At 44.2% G+C, this 15201-nt stretch overlaps 1 protein-coding gene across 1 annotated transcript; it reads right to left on the bottom strand.

Moving 5' to 3' along the window:
• Window positions 1-238: 238 nt before the first annotated feature.
• LOC308571935 (vomeronasal type-2 receptor 26-like) lies at window positions 239-5509 on the bottom strand. The gene is made up of 4 exons (XM_081167587.1): window positions 4655-5509; window positions 3306-3533; window positions 2221-2347; window positions 239-1169 (listed from the first exon to the last, which is right to left on the bottom strand). Exons 1-4 carry the CDS (start codon window positions 5489-5491, stop codon window positions 268-270), a joined length of 2094 nt encoding a protein of 697 aa, XP_081023713.1. The 5' UTR covers window positions 5492-5509; the 3' UTR covers window positions 239-267.
• Between the last annotated feature and the right edge of the window lie 9692 nt (window positions 5510-15201).

Below are 15201 nucleotides of genomic sequence, written 5' to 3'. Positions count from 1 at the left end.
AAGGCTAGATACAGATTTGCTTACTTGTATATTTTGACAAGAATTGCTCTGAGTCTTCTTGTCAACACATGCTACAAGAGAATAATGTATGTGGAAATGTATTCCTCAAAGCAAATGAGTGAATTTTACAAAGGAAATTTCAACTATGGGAATTTGGAGTCTAGAAAAAAATTGTAAAAGGGAGCAGCTGAACTTATATTTGCAAATATTCTACTGTAAACACAGAGAAAAACACAAAATACAGCAGATGACAGGTTTCTCATTTCTTTAATTTTTCTTCCTTATTAGCTGTTCCCTATTGTTCAGCTCAGGCCTCAGAATGATTATGTAACATTTGGGGAAGAAGATGCAAACCAGCAACCCACCACTGGAGGCTAAGATAGAGAAGATCTCCACAGCTACCATATCTTTTCCCTTGGTGCTCAGGTAGGAGGGAATAAAGGACAGCCAAACACTGCAGAAGACCAACATGCTGAAAGTGATAAACTTGGCTTCGTTGAAATTGTCCGGTAACTTCCTGGCGAGGAAAGCCACAGCAAAACTTACAGTGGCCAGGCAGCTCATGTAGATGAGGACACAGTAAAACATTGTTACAGACCCTTCATTACATTCTAGTATAATTTCTTCTGTCATTGAGTGCATGTCTACATCTGGGTATGGGGGAGTGGTTGCCAGCCACACAGTGCATATGCCTGCTTGAACAATGGAGCAGGAAAGGAGAATGGAGTGGCCTAGTCCTTTCCCTACCCATTTCCTCATCCTGGATTCTGGTTTTGTAGCCATGAAGGCCAAAACCACCGTGAAGGTTTTTGCCAGGACACAAGAAACAGCGGTTGAGAAGATGATGCCAAAAGCTGTTTGTCGGAGGAGGCACGTCACCTTGTCAGGTCGGCCAATGAAGAGCAATGCACAAAGGAAGCAGAGCAGGAGAGAGATGAGGAGAGTATAGGTGAGGTTTTGGTTGTTTGCAATGACAATGGGTGTGTCGTGGTGTTTCATAAATGTACCTAGTACCAGAGCTGTGATGAAGGAAAGGAAAAGAGAAAATGAGGCTAAACTGATGCCCAAAGGTTCTTCATAAGACAAGAAGCTTATATCTTTGGGTAGACATGCATCACGGTTTCTGCTTGGATAGTATTTGTCTGGACATTTATGACAGTCATTCATATCTGGGGGGGAAAGAAATATATTAGGTCTTACATTTCTATTTGGTGAAAGGTTTACTTTCTGTCTGAGAAGAAAAGAGCCCTGTTTAAATCAAAGGACATGTTTAGTACTGTTTTATGCTATGCAATGTAGTATTGGTGTAATCTAAGCTTTCTCTATGTCATGGATATGCCACTAAACCACATGAGACCGTGCGGGGAAAAGTACAGTGGTACCTCGGGTTACATACGCTTCAGGTTACATACACTTCAGGTTACAGACTCCGCTAACCCAGAAATAATACCTCGCGTTAAGAACTTTGCTTCAGGAGGAGAACAGAAATCACGCGGCGGCGCAGTGGCAGTTGGAGGATCCATTAGCTAAAGTGCTGCTTCAGGTTAAGAACAGTTTCAGATTTAGATCGTATCTCCGGAATGAATTAAGTTTGTAACCAGAGGTACCACTGTAGTCCAAAGTGTTTAATTCTTCACAGAAGGTTCAACTGGCCTCTGGGGACACCAAGGAGAGATGCAGGCAGGTTCCCCCGATTTGGCTTCCTCTTTGGGTGGTTTACCCTTACTGACTTCCTGCAAAGGAGGCAGGAGTCTCATATAGTCCTTTGCCAATGCCTAAGCCAATACCACTAACATTTCTGTAATCAATAAAGTTGTGGCCCAAAATTTTGCCCAATAACCTTAAACTAAGATTCTGTGTCAGTGTGAATCTTACTCTAACAAGGGGCTGGTTTGGGGGCCTTCCCACAGGAGGAGGAGGAGGAGGAGGAGGAGGAGGAGGAGGAGAAGAAGAAGAAGAAGAAGAAGAAGAAGAAGAAGAAGAAGAAGAAGAAGAAGAAGAAGAAGTGCTTTGAACCACATACCATCCAACTACTCTGAATGCATGGTCATTCTCATTTGATTAGCATATTTAAACTATCTGAAAGGCAATGATCAGAAAGAGGCAGGATCACACACACAGTAGATTATCTCTTTTGAAAAGTAAACTCAGCCGTCCTTACAACACCTTTCAGTTATTAGTGCTGAGTCTGGATATATTTAATCTATTTATTTCTCCTACCATATTGTTTTGCAATCTTCCCCTCTGCACATGGGATGCAATCGTAGCAGCAAGGTGGCTGTCCCTCCTTCACTTTCTTGCTGGATCCTGGAAGACATGTCTCAGTACAGAGAGAAAGAGGCCGAGTCTATTCCGTAAATTAAAGAGCAGAAGGATCAGCAAAAGAACAATGAATTTGGAAATCTTCATGTTCCTGGGCCCCTCTCTATGTTACTAAGCTGAGTCAGCATTTCAGGTTACATACGCTTCTGGTTAAAGACTCCGCTAACCCAGAAATAGTGCTTCAGGTTAAGTACTTTGCTTCAGGATGAGAACAGAAATCGTGCTCCGGCGGTGCATCAGCAGCGGGAGGCCCCATTAGCTAAAGTGGTGCTTCAGGTTAAGAACAGTTTCAGGTTAAGAACGGACCTCCGGAACGAATTAAGTACTTAACCCGAGGTACCACTGTAGTAGTAATGTTTGAAGTGATGTCATACTCCCTCTATTGTTCTGGGATGTGTAGGTGTTGTGATTACATAGCAGTTCCCCACTTTTTAGCAAGAAAGGCAAAATCTTGGGGCTTATCCTCTTTTCCTCAGTTAAAAACCAGTATTTTATAATTGTTAAGAAATATTTATAAAATATTTATAAATATAATAAAATAAAATATTTGCCTTTATTCCATTAGTGACTTCTAGCAGTAAGCTTTTTGCTCATAATCTGGTACTTGGATGAAGAAGTGTTTGGATTGGATATCCCACTTTATCACTACCCTAAGGAGTCTCAAAGTGGCTAACATTCTCCTTTCCCTTCCTCCCCCACAACAAACACTCTGTGAGGTGAGTGAGGCTGAGAGACTTCAGAGAAGTGTGACTAGCCCAAGGTCACCCAGCAGCTGCATGTGGAGGAGCAGGGACACGAACACGGTTCACCAGATTAGGAGTCTACCGCTCCTAGCCACTAAACCACACTGGCTCTCTGTATGCATTGGTCATGTTCTACACAGGAACATGCAGTTTAAAGGACAGTGAGTAGATATGCAGGTGAATGATCATTGCTTAGGCAATACTGAATTTCTTTGGAATTATCTGATAATGTGGTCCAACCTGATTAAACCAACTGTGCCATGTTATGGCATCTTCATCAAGGATGAATGATTGGTCTCCAGAAGTTTGCGGATCTATCCTCCCAACGCTCACTCTGTGCAAACTTTGGTTGGAGAATATAATCCAATTGACAATATCTAAGCTAGATACCACCTCTCCATTCCGGTTGATGAAGACCACATCTCCGGCCGTATTGTTAAATGAGATGCTTCTCAGAAAGTGATGGAGCTAGATTGAAAACAGAAAAGGCAATTGTTTGGAAAAAGCTGCAGTATAATGCAGGGTAGAGCATTATTTTCTTCTTCCTGTAGGAAAAACCTACAGCAATTGGTGGGGGTGAATCAGTCAAGTGTCAGGGGCTTCAGGTCCAAGCATGGAGAGACCACCAATATTCTCTCTTCCACATCCCTCTCTCCCCCTCTCCCATTTTTACAGCTTTCTTTATCTCCCCCACCCCACACCTCTTTCCCTCTTTCCCTCTTCATCACAGGAGACACCACAATGGTGTATGATCACGTGATCTTGTGGGAATGTTCTGGGGTGCAGGAGATATATTGACTAATTATATCCTTATCCAACTTGTGCTAACAAGTTCCCAAAATATCAACAGAGTTTATAAACATTCCCCTTTAAGTTTGCAACGGTAACGTGAGCACAGGTTCGCTAGAACCTCTATAATAATTACTCTGGTAATTTCCCCTTTGTTCCCTCTTAAAATACAAGACACAACACAGTCTTTATAAAAGTATAAAAGAGTTTACTCACGTTCTGTTCACAACATGATTCCAGAAGGCAGACAGGCTTAAAAAGGTTACATATATTTAGAATCTATCTTGTTGCAAGATAGACCTTATCTCCTCTCTTGGCTGAGAGCCAAGAGGGCATCTTTAGATGCTTCCTCATCGAAGGAAAATGGCAGAGAAAGAGAGATGGCTGCCTGCCCTGTGCTTTTGTCATTACCTGCACAGGTGAGGCCACACCCACCTCTGGTCACATGCGGAGGAAGTCCGTCCCCAGGAAGTTTACCTGCTTGCTGGACAGACATCCCTCCCCATGTTCTAACATGTACACTCTAGGAATGTTGTCATTGACTGCTCCTGTGTTTACATCCCACAGATCTGAGGGAGGATTTGGTGTATATGGGATACAGAGAATGCTAAACATCTCTCTTGACCTTTACCACTGCTTCTTATCTGTGAATGCAGTGGCATCTCAGTGGTCTGAAAAGTTCTCTCATAGAAGCGCTTTTTCATGTCTGAGATGAATGAGCAAGGTGACAACACTGTGGAAACCCATACCTTGTGGGGGAATAACAGGCCTCTTCCAGTTGAGGATGCTTAGCCGATTACCTGCCAAAGCTGTGGATTCGGATTCTTCCCTCTCCGTCCATACCCCATTCCTGTGTGCCTGGGTCTGGATGTGAACATAGCATGTAAAGCATGGGCCATGGCATAGACAGCATTGTGGATACTGTAACTGTGGCCTGTCATGCTCATTTCAAAAAATGATCCAGGAAGGCTCTCCAGCTTCTCTTCTCCGGTGCAAATATTCCCCTCCACCTTGTCTGAAGTCATATCTGGGAATACACATCCAAAGGCCTGTTGCCAGAAGTCCCTGATAAAACCGTCCCCATCTGTGCTGGAAGGGTTTCTGTGCACAACATACTGATGAAATCCTGGTGGGTTTCTGAAGTGAATCTCAAAGGATATAGCACCATTGAATATTCCTGCATCCCAGTTCCTTTGAATGACAAATGAAGTGAACTCAACCTGGGAAGTTGTTATCCATACTTTACCCTTTATATTGTATGTCATGTCATCATGTTGTGATAGGTATGGAAGCCATCTAAAAGTTGCCATGGAATAAGATTCTCCATGGGTAACTATTACATTAGCTGTGCTGCTAAAAATTTTATGGTTTATACTTGTCCCCTGTTGTAGCATGCCATCAATTTCAGAAATAAAACTTAAACTGGGGACTTTTTCCAGGAATGCAAAGCAGACACCACTCTTGGTAAACATTGGGGAAATGGTTTGCACAAATCTTTCTCCATTGTCATTGTCCATTGCAATGAGTCCAATCCATGTCCACCTGAAATGCAGAAGCAAAGAGAGAATTCCCTGATACTGAAGGGCTTCTGAGGCTGCCATCTGGTAGAAGGGAAGCCCTGGGCTTTTATCATTCATCAGTGGAGCAGAGCCGTAAATGAGCTAAAAAGTAAGTGGAGGAAGAGAAGAGACAAAGTAGATTCCTTTCACAGTATTCATATATATTATTAGGGGAACCCTGTTAGTTAGTTTCAAGGTTTGTTTGCCTCTCTCTCAGTTTTACAAAAGACACATATGCAAATAGGCTGAAAACTGGGATCATCTCCCTTTTCTCATTTTTAAACCTTTGATTTGATGAATGGAGAGGGGAATGTGTCTGTTTTATATTATTTTTATGAACCTTGTTTACACATTAATGACTGGAGCAGGGCATTGTGTCTACTTCACTTAAAAACAAACAAACTTTTTTTATGTCATTGCAAAATTTGGCATGGTCTTCTAAAATGGATAAAACTGGATGGGGGAACATACCATGCCCCAAACAGCAGATTTCCTGGACATTATCTGGCTTTGTCAGAATTGCAACTTGGGTTAGATGCACATTTCTTCTCTGGAGCTTTGTCTTTCTTCTTCATGATGCACATGCCCCATCACACAGCAAAAGTGTCCTGATTCTTCTCAAACTTTATTTATGAACATTTATTTCACTTGTGAATCAGCTGCTATCTACTATTACTTTTCTCCTGCGTAACTGGATTCTATCTGCAATTTCCCATAACTTCCCTGTGTCTTTCATTATGGCGGGTGTGCTAAAAAGGAATAGTTATTGTACTGGCTCCTACTTGTAAGGTTTTTTTTAGCTGTAACCCTTTCCCCCAGTTCCCCAGCTACATATTTGACATGCCCTCCTCACTAATTTTTCCATTGGCACCTAAAATCTTATTGCATTTATCCAGTAAGCAATTCCCCCTTTCCATCAGCAACTCATTTCAGATACCCTCCTAACTAAGCAGAAAATGATGCATAATGATAAACTGTTGGTGAGAGAGAAGCCCACTCTCCCATCAGCAGCCTTTGGCATATACTGTAAGTGATCTAAATGTGTGTGTAAGACAGGGAAAGTTACATATTTTTTCAGGTATTGCAACCTTCCCCTTTATTCAGGTTTGTCTGTCTGTCTGTTTGTTTCCGTATATTACAATTATGTACCATCTTCATTTTCCACGGAACTCAAGGTGGTATACATGGTTCTCCTTGCAATTTCATCTTCACCCTGAACTGATGCTGAGGAACCTCCCTCTTCCTCTATGCAATCTAATAGAGGTATTGTACATAGGTGTCCTACCTGTGGAATCTTATAGATATCCAAAACAGTGGCCACATAAAAAGAGATTTCAGAATCCAGTCCCCCAATGACCCCAGTCAGATTATTTTCAACATCACATAGATAGTTTGGGACAAATTTCTTCACCATGGATAAAAGCAGCAGTGTGGCAAGATATGTGCTCCTTGCAGTGATATAGCTGTCATATAAGTGGAAGCCCAAGGTGATATTGGGTAGGATGTGAGGGTCTTCGTTGACCTCCTTGACTGCAAATGCCAAGGCCACGATGTGCTGGTAACCCTTAGGCACCACCCTAGAATGAGAGTTGCAAACTGTATCAGCAGAAACTTCAACAGATCTTTCCTTTTACACAATAGTTAATCATACTGAGTTCAGGGGGGTTTACACTCTGCCCGTTCTACTATTTATTAGATCTTATCAGTGGAAATTTCTTCCTGATGTTTAGTTGAAATTTCCTTTCTTGTAACTTGAATACCCTGATTTGGAGCAAGAGAAAACAAGTGTGTTCCATCTTCCTGGTGACAGCCCTTGAGATATTTGAAAATGGCTATCATTCCTCCCGTCAGTCTCGTCATAGCTAAACCCATCAAACTCCCTCAAGCATTCCTCATAAGGCTTGGTTTCCAGACCATCTTTGTTGCCCTCCTCTGCACATGTTTCAGCTTGCTAATACGTATCCTTCTTAAATTGTGCTGGTCAGAACTGGATACAGGACTCCAGGTGACCAAGGCAGAATAGAGCAGTACTATTACTTCCTTTGATCAGGACACTATACTTCTGTTGATGTAGATCCCTTGAACCTTTCCACATTTACTACTGGCAAGCCAAGTGTCCCTCATCTTCGATTTGTGCATTCGTCTCTACTGAAATTCATGTTGTTACTTTTGTCCCAGTTTTCCAATATTTTAAGGTGTATCTAGAGTAGGGGTTGCTAATGTGGAGCTCATGGGATGTCTTCCCTTACATGTCGGAGGTCTTTTTCTGACACTTACAAAGTCCCTGGTCTCTCTGGTCTCTCTCTGCAGTGACTTCCTTTTCGTGAGTCAGTGATGGTCGTTCTATACTTCATAATAAGTACCTTTCAGTGCTGAAACAAATTTTAGTCTAAGTTCAGAAAATGAAAGCATAAGAACCTTCAGTTTCAGAACAGGTTTTTAAGAATTCATTCTTACTAACACTCTAGTAGTTCAGATAAAGTCTATCAAAATTTGCTGTTCAAAAGGCCTCTCCCAGACACACAAACGTGCATACATTTCAATACATTTATATTCTTTTCTCTATCCAGAAATGATGCAATTTCTCCTGTATTCTCTTAATTTACAAGAGATTCCTTCCAGTTTTTTTGCCCCAGCATAAGTCCCATTCATATCTAAAGTGGATTTCCCCAGGTAAAAGTGTAAAAGTTTGCAGTCTCAGTCATTATTCTGAGGCTGCAACTCTAGGTTTGATCATTACATGGATGTAATAAATGAGTGGCTTACACAAGCTGTTCAGGCTGCGCTGGTGGGGGTTCCTCAGTGAATGTTGCTGGAGAGGAGAAGAATCCACCATGTGAAACAATGCCACCAATGAGGAACTCTCCTGGCTGATGATACGTGTGAAGTGGATGGTGTGGACCTTGGAGGATGCATTTCGCTATGTGAGCCAGACGTACATTGTAAGAAATCACTTCCAGCAGCAAGAACACTAAAACCACCATTCTCAGTACAAAGGCAACTGTCTGTTCTACATGGAACCCATGATTTCTCTGGCAATATTATAATTAGCTTCTCCAAAATAAAAATTGTCTCATTTGAACGGTAGTTAAGTTTCTTGAGACGATGCAATCTGGGAGTATGAATGATCAGACTTGTGGATCCCAGACCCTATTTAAATTATTCTGGTTAATTTTAGTATCCTTTCCATTACTTTTGCAAATGGCCCCTGAAGGTCCAGAGGGAATTTTGAGGAGCAGCAGATTCAATTATAGCCCTGTTAATAACCAAGCCGGAATTTAGTTATTTATTCAATGCTTGCGAACCCCTGTGGAATTGCAGAAGAAAATGTGTTTGTCACATATTCAGAACTAATGTGTTTTATTCCCTTTCAGTGGATCATAATGGGCCAGTGGTGTATTGGTGAAGTTAGAAGTTCATAATAGAAGACCTTGTAAACAATGGAGACTCCTAAATTTAGTACGGTGTTGTCAGCATGTTGAAATTTGACTGAGTGGACCTTGATCCACATGAACCATGTGGCAATGACCCCTCGCCACTTTTCCAGGGGGTGACAGTTGTGTTCCCTCACTCTCAGCCTCCTTCCCCAATGGCCTAGGCACACAAATTTGCTGGCCTTTGGAAGGAAATTTTCCTTGGCTGGTGGATCTCAAAAAGGAAGGGTCTTTCCAACCCAAAAGGCACCATAAACGGGGCACTCACTGGTGCCGCTTGGAGGGCAGTGCATTGCTGGCTGTGGCTATTGGCTGCTTTCTCGTCTGGCCTGGCAATGAGGCTTAAAAGGGTGTTTGCAGGAGGCTCTCACAGCACGGCTGGGTGAAGAGCAACACCCTCCCACCCTCCCTTTTTACTTCCATTCACAATTCATGTCAATTTATTATCGTGCTTATAAAATGTATTTTCCTTTTCAGGTCATGATCTAACAGAGGTTTTCTCCCAAAGCGTCATTCCGTTTAACCACTTTATTTCACTTCTGCCTGCTGACCTTACTATGGTTGCTTACGGGTGCCATATTCAGAGCTGGGAAGGAATTTGCCTATAGACAAATTGGCTGGCCTGGAGGTTTTGCCTTCCTAATAGCAAAACGTCAAAACTTTTGATGGTTAAGCCATTGGGTGGAAACCCAGTCTTCAAGTGTTGGGTGAAGTAGCGCCTCACTAAGTACCGAATGAGTGATGTATTCTGGGTACCCCATTAGCTCTACCTGCACACAAAATTACCTTGAGACCTGCCTGATTGGTCACCCCAGGTTGAGGGTGATGGAACTGTGTAAAGCCTTCATATTTGTGCCATTTTCTGCACCCATTACCCATATGACTTCACCAGGTACTGGTGCCTAAAGCTCTGTACAGCCTGGGACCTAGAAACCTGAAAGATTGTCTAATGTTGTTTTAAAGTGTTTTTAATAGGGTGAAGGATGGGTGATTAATAATTAAATATCCCTGCTGTAACAAACTGGCAACTGCAGGTTCAGGGAACCTGTGGCTGTTTAGACAGAAAACTCTCCCTGGATATGGAGAGGCAATTGTTTTTGAATAAAGGGAATATGTTATTATAGCATAACACACATCTATACTAAAAATGCAATATGTGCACAGCAATCAAAGTTTAATTTATATTTTTGTGTTATTTCATGTATTAAAAAAGGAGATGATTTGTCCCCTTCCTCTGCCCCCAACTGGGAACAGGAATTGAATCCCGATGGGTGCTGCTTGCATAGGAGCACCATGAAACCAGCTGGATCAAATTCTCCCCCAAACCAGCTGTTAAGCAGTAGTTTCTGAAGGGAACATGGTCATGAAATAGACCCTCACAGTTCTTTCCACCCACCACTCAAACCCTGAAAATTCCAGATCACACTGCGTATCTCACCCCATAATGGGACGATCTGTGCCTGTCTTTCCTGAACTTGGCCCAAGCAAAGTCTAAAGTGTGCAATATAAAGAATGACTTCCTTCTCCTTCTTCTTCAAAGCATATATGGTTGGGTTTTGCAAGGGGGTGACACAGATACAGACGACAGAAATCACTTTATCGATCATGAACTGGGCTGATGGAGGCAGGTAAATAAACAAACAGGGCCCAAATACATGGTGACCACAATGAGGTGAGAAGTGCATGTCAAGGCAGCCTTGATGGTCCCGTCAGAGGGACCCTGGGAGCAGATTGTGTAGAGAATGAATCCATATGAGATGAGCAGGCCAATAAAAGAAACTAGTGACAAAATTCCAGTGTTGGTGACCATCATGACTTCCAAGGGATTTGTGTCCATGCAAGCCAACTTGATGACCATGGAGAGGTCCCAGAAAAAGCTGTCCACTTGATTTTGCCCACAGAAAGGCACATTAATGATGAAACCCAATTGCACAGTGCCAAGGAGGAGCCCACCAGCCTAAGAGGCAAGGAGAAGTGCCATGAAATGAGGCCGGCTCATGAAGCATAACGGAGGAGATGGGAAATGGCCACATAGCGGTCAATTGCCATGGCTACCAGCAGGAGCATCTCACTGCCTACAAACACATGGAGAAAGAATATTTGTGCCATGCAGCTCCGGAAGGAGATGATCTGATGTTGGGCAAGGAAATCCAAGAGAGATCTTGGGATGGCAAAGGAGGATAGGCAGAGGTCCAGGAAAGCCAAGTGACCTAGCAAAACAACATGGGTGAATCTGAAAGACAGTGATCCTGGAAAATGGCTGAGAAAATGAGACTGTTGCTGATAGAAGACTCCAAAATTAGCATGGTGTGGTCAGCATCTTGGAATTTGGCTGAGTGGACCTGGATTCACACCAGCCATGTGGTATGTGTGCAATGGCCAATCTTGGCTGTTCTGGGGATTACAGTTGTGTCCCCTTCCTCTCAGCCTCCTTCCGCAATGGCCTGGGCAAACACGTTTGCCCACACCCCCATGGGCAAATGCCTCTGTAACTCTGGAGAGGACCCCACAGTTCATCCAGATGCAGCTGAGGGTGGATAAGATTCCCAACGTTGCTGAGCCTGACTTTCCAGCTTTTTGGTGAATTTTAATTCTGCGTCCAAATGCATTCAGTGATGCTGATGTCTCTGGCTTCTTCTGCAAACTTCAGCATTTTATTTTTTAAATATGTATTCTGCTTCACTTTGGCTAGGGCAGCGGTTGGGGATGTGTGGCACTTCAGATGCTGATGGGTTCCAAAACCCACCAACCCCAGTCAGTATGAAAAATGGTCAGCAATGATGAGGGCTGTAGTCTAGCAATATCTGGAGGGCTATAGGCTTCCCATCCCTGCACTAGGGGGACGGAAAGCAGATAGCAAGATAAGAAATAATATGTTTTACAGTGTTTTTATATCTGCTGTAAGCCACCCAAAGTGGCTGGGGAAACCCAGCCAGATGGGTGGGTTATAAATAATAAAATTATTACTATCATTATCATCATTATTTGCCCTACTTCTGTCCATTCCTGTCATCACTTGAATACCTGGACCTTTTGCAAGGGGGGCAAAATCTTATAGACACTCATCAACAAACCTAGTTAGCTTGCTCTACAACAGTACAGATGTCCACTCAGAAATAAGTGTTTTAAGATTTAATGCACCTTGCTCCCAGAAAAGTGAGTACAAGCTGGCAACGCAGGCTCTGGTTTATGGTTGAAATCAAGAGAAAGCTGTGGCTTTGTGCCCTTAAGAGCTGTATAACAGGAGGTATAATTCAGAGGTTAAGCCTGGATTCTAGAAAGCTGAGGTCCGTTTGTTGGGGTCGGAACTTAACAGGTTAAGTTGTTCCCATGATGCCTCAGCATTCTGACGTCAGCTTTGGAAGCTGGGAGGAGTTTTCCTCACTGTTCCTCTCGGGGTTTAGAGAGAGAGAGACGCAGTTTACCATGGCTGCGAGAAGTCCTGGAGAAATGTCGAAATAAAGAGCTGTAAATGGACATTACTGTGCTCTGTGTGTTTGTCTGAAACTAAGTGAAGCTACGTGACAGCTTTTACCGCTGTGAGTCACTCTGCTGAGGCGTGACTGGAAGAAGGAGCAGATCGCGCAGAGGAAGTGTGCCGGACCTGCCGAAGCTGCCATAAAGAGCTAATTGGGGATCGTAAATCCAATTAGCGGCGTCACGCATAATAAATAATTCCACAGGTTATGGGTAACCTTAATCACCGATCGTAAAGCTGTCACTGGAGGCTGTCGGGGAGCTTTGAAGTTCTGCGTTCTGAGGCAGTTTGGCGCACGGAGGCTGAAGCCTGTCTTTGAGGCAAGCAAGCAAGCAAGCTGAAAGAACGCTGGGCTGAATGCTGCGGAGGCCGGAATCTGAGGCAAGCGGCTAGCTGAAAAACGTAGATATTGCCTGTGTTGCTGCGGAGCTGGGAGCTGAGAACAGCAGGAATCGTTTCTCCACGCCAGAGGAGCTGGTGATTTTGTGAGTACAGCTTGGGGCGTCCTGGGGAGAACGGGAGACCATGGCAGATGGCCAGGAGGTGTTTCAAGCTCCGTTTGAACAGCTTGAAGAGCTCACCACCCAGTCGTGGGAAATTTGGGTCAGAAGGGTGAGAGCCTGGTTTTGGGCAACTGGCTTGTGGGACGTAAGCAAGAAAGAGCCGTCCACAAGCGGACCGGCTGCTGCTGAAAGTGCGGGGCTGGTGGACAGAGATGCAGGAAAGCTGGGATCTGTTTCTCTGGAGGAGAAAATGCAGAGGGAGAAAGCTGTGAGAGCTGAGATCTGCATGTTGATGGCAGGTGTGCATGCTAATTTGCGTCATCACCTGAAAAACATTGAATCTGCGTGTGAGGCCTGGAGAGTGCTGAAACGTCTGTGTGAAGACTCAGCAGAAGGCCAAGGGCAGATGAAAGCTGAGAGCCTAGAGATGGCTGGAGCCCCTGTTTCTGATGATTTAGCCTCAAGGAGTGCTAGTGAGCATGTCGGGGGGCGCGGAAAGTTCCAAAGGCAAGTTTGAAAAATTTTCCACTGTGCCTGCTGGAGAGAAGTTCAGAGGGGGCGGATCTGGCAAGGAGCGCTTCTCCGGAAGAAGGAGGGCCAGGCCAGCTGGGAGGAGCCCCGAGCAGTATTTTTCCACTGGAGTTCGTCGTTGCTACGTGTGTAATTCAACAGACCATCTGCGTCAAAATTGCCCCCACCGGAGCAGAGAGGCAAGACAGGATGTTGTCAAGGTCAACTCCCATGGGAATCAGTCGTGTTTCCATGGCAACCAGCCTGGGAGAGCAGCCAGGCGTGGGACTGAGGCTGGTGGACGTGCCAGGTGCCAGGAAGAGACGTATCAACTCACGGCCAGTCTTGCTTTGTTTGAGCAAGGCGGTGGGACAGGCTCAGAGTTTTGTTTTGTTATTGACTCTGCAGCTAATCGCAACTTGATTCCAGAGACACCTGCTGTTGAGATGTGGAATTGCAAGGCAATTCCTGCTGGGAAGACTGTACTTTTCACAAATGGACAGAAAAGAAATGTGACTAATGCTGTAAATGTGTCTTTTTCTATTTTACAGGAGACATTGGAGTGTTGTACCGTTCCTGGGATGCACCACTGTCTTTTGTCTGTGCCTTATTTGTTAAAAAAGGGATTTAAGGTTTCTTTTGAGGATGATGTCTGCACAATCTCCAAAGGAGGGAGGATGCTTGCCAAGGTTAAAAAGGGGCAGAATGATCTCTTCATTCTTAAAACGTCTCTGGAGGGTGAGGGGAAGGTTGAGAAAGCACAAGCCCTGTGTGCTAAAATTCCCGCTCATGGGTTATGTGCCCATATTTGGCATGCTAGAACGGCTCATGGTTCTGTAGAAGAACTACAGACGCTACCTGAGGTCGCTAACGGTTGTCACATTGTGGAATGTGAATGTGCGATAGATTGTGAAGCATGCAGACATGCAAAGATAAAGGGGTGCAGTTACCCAAAGGTTGAGAGGGTAACAGCAAAACCTTTTGAACTGGTTCACATAGATATGTTGGGTCCCGTAAAGGAACCAAGTCTGGGAGGGTCAAGGTTTCTGCTGACGATGCAGGATAATTTTACGCAGAATACCTGGACACACGGTTTAAAATCCAAGGAAGATGCAGCACAACTGATCAAAGGATGGATTGAGGAGGTGGAACAAAGGTTTGCCACCAAAGTGCAAGCTGTCACAAGTGACAGAGGTGCTCAATTTACAGGTTCTGCTTTGCAGAAGTTCTTTCGCAAGAAAGGGATACGTCACACAGTGACTTCACCCAATCAGAGGGGGGAGGCAGAGCTCCGATGTCAGGCTCTGGTTAACGCTGCACAGGTGTTGCTGAAAGATTCTGAGTTGCCACCAAAGTTTTGGCTGGAGGCAATCAGGTATGTGAGCTTCACCTGGAATCGTACCTACAATTCAATGGTAGGTGACACACCGTTTGGTTTGTTGCATGGCAGGAAACCCCAGATTCATTTTTTGCGCAGGTTTGGTTCGCATGCATCTGTGCCGGTGCCTGAAGTTTTGCAAGGGCCAGATGGATCCAAGTTCCGGAAAATGATCTTCTGTGGGTATGAGCCAGCAGCACGTGCATGGAGGTTTGCGTTCCCATCAGGTGATCAGAGTAAGTTGCTGATCAGCAAACACGCTGAGTTCTATGAGGAGGATGGAAGGTCAAAGACTTCTGTCAAGCGTGATGTTCTTTCAGAATGTCTTTCTGATTCAGAACAGGAAGATTCTGAGGGGGAGGAAGGAGAGGCTGAGTCTGCTGATGACGATCAGGTCACTGACCAAGGTCTGGAGCAGGGTGGGGTATCTCCACAAGGTGTTAAAAGAGAGGCCAAGAGTGAGCCTAGTTCTCCTGTGAGTGTAA

Source organism: Podarcis bocagei (assembly GCF_964188305.1).
Source record: "Podarcis bocagei genome assembly, chromosome: 13".
In the NCBI taxonomy this organism is placed as follows: Eukaryota; Metazoa; Chordata; class Lepidosauria; order Squamata; family Lacertidae; genus Podarcis; species Podarcis bocagei.
This window is presented reverse-complemented; position numbering and strand designations above follow the sequence as displayed.

Coding starts and splice junctions, on each gene's coding strand:
- LOC308571935 (XM_081167587.1), bottom strand. CDS start 5,491: ATGAATGATAAAAGCCCAGGGCTTCCCTTCTACCAGATGGCAGCCTCA. Junction 3,534..4,654: donor CGAATCCACAGCTTTGGCAG/GTAATCGGCTAA, acceptor TTTTCAATCTAG/CTCCATCACTTTCTGAGAAG. Junction 1,170..2,220: donor GAAGATTGCAAAACAATATG/GTAGGAGAAATA, acceptor TTTCCCCCCCAG/ATATGAATGACTGTCATAAA.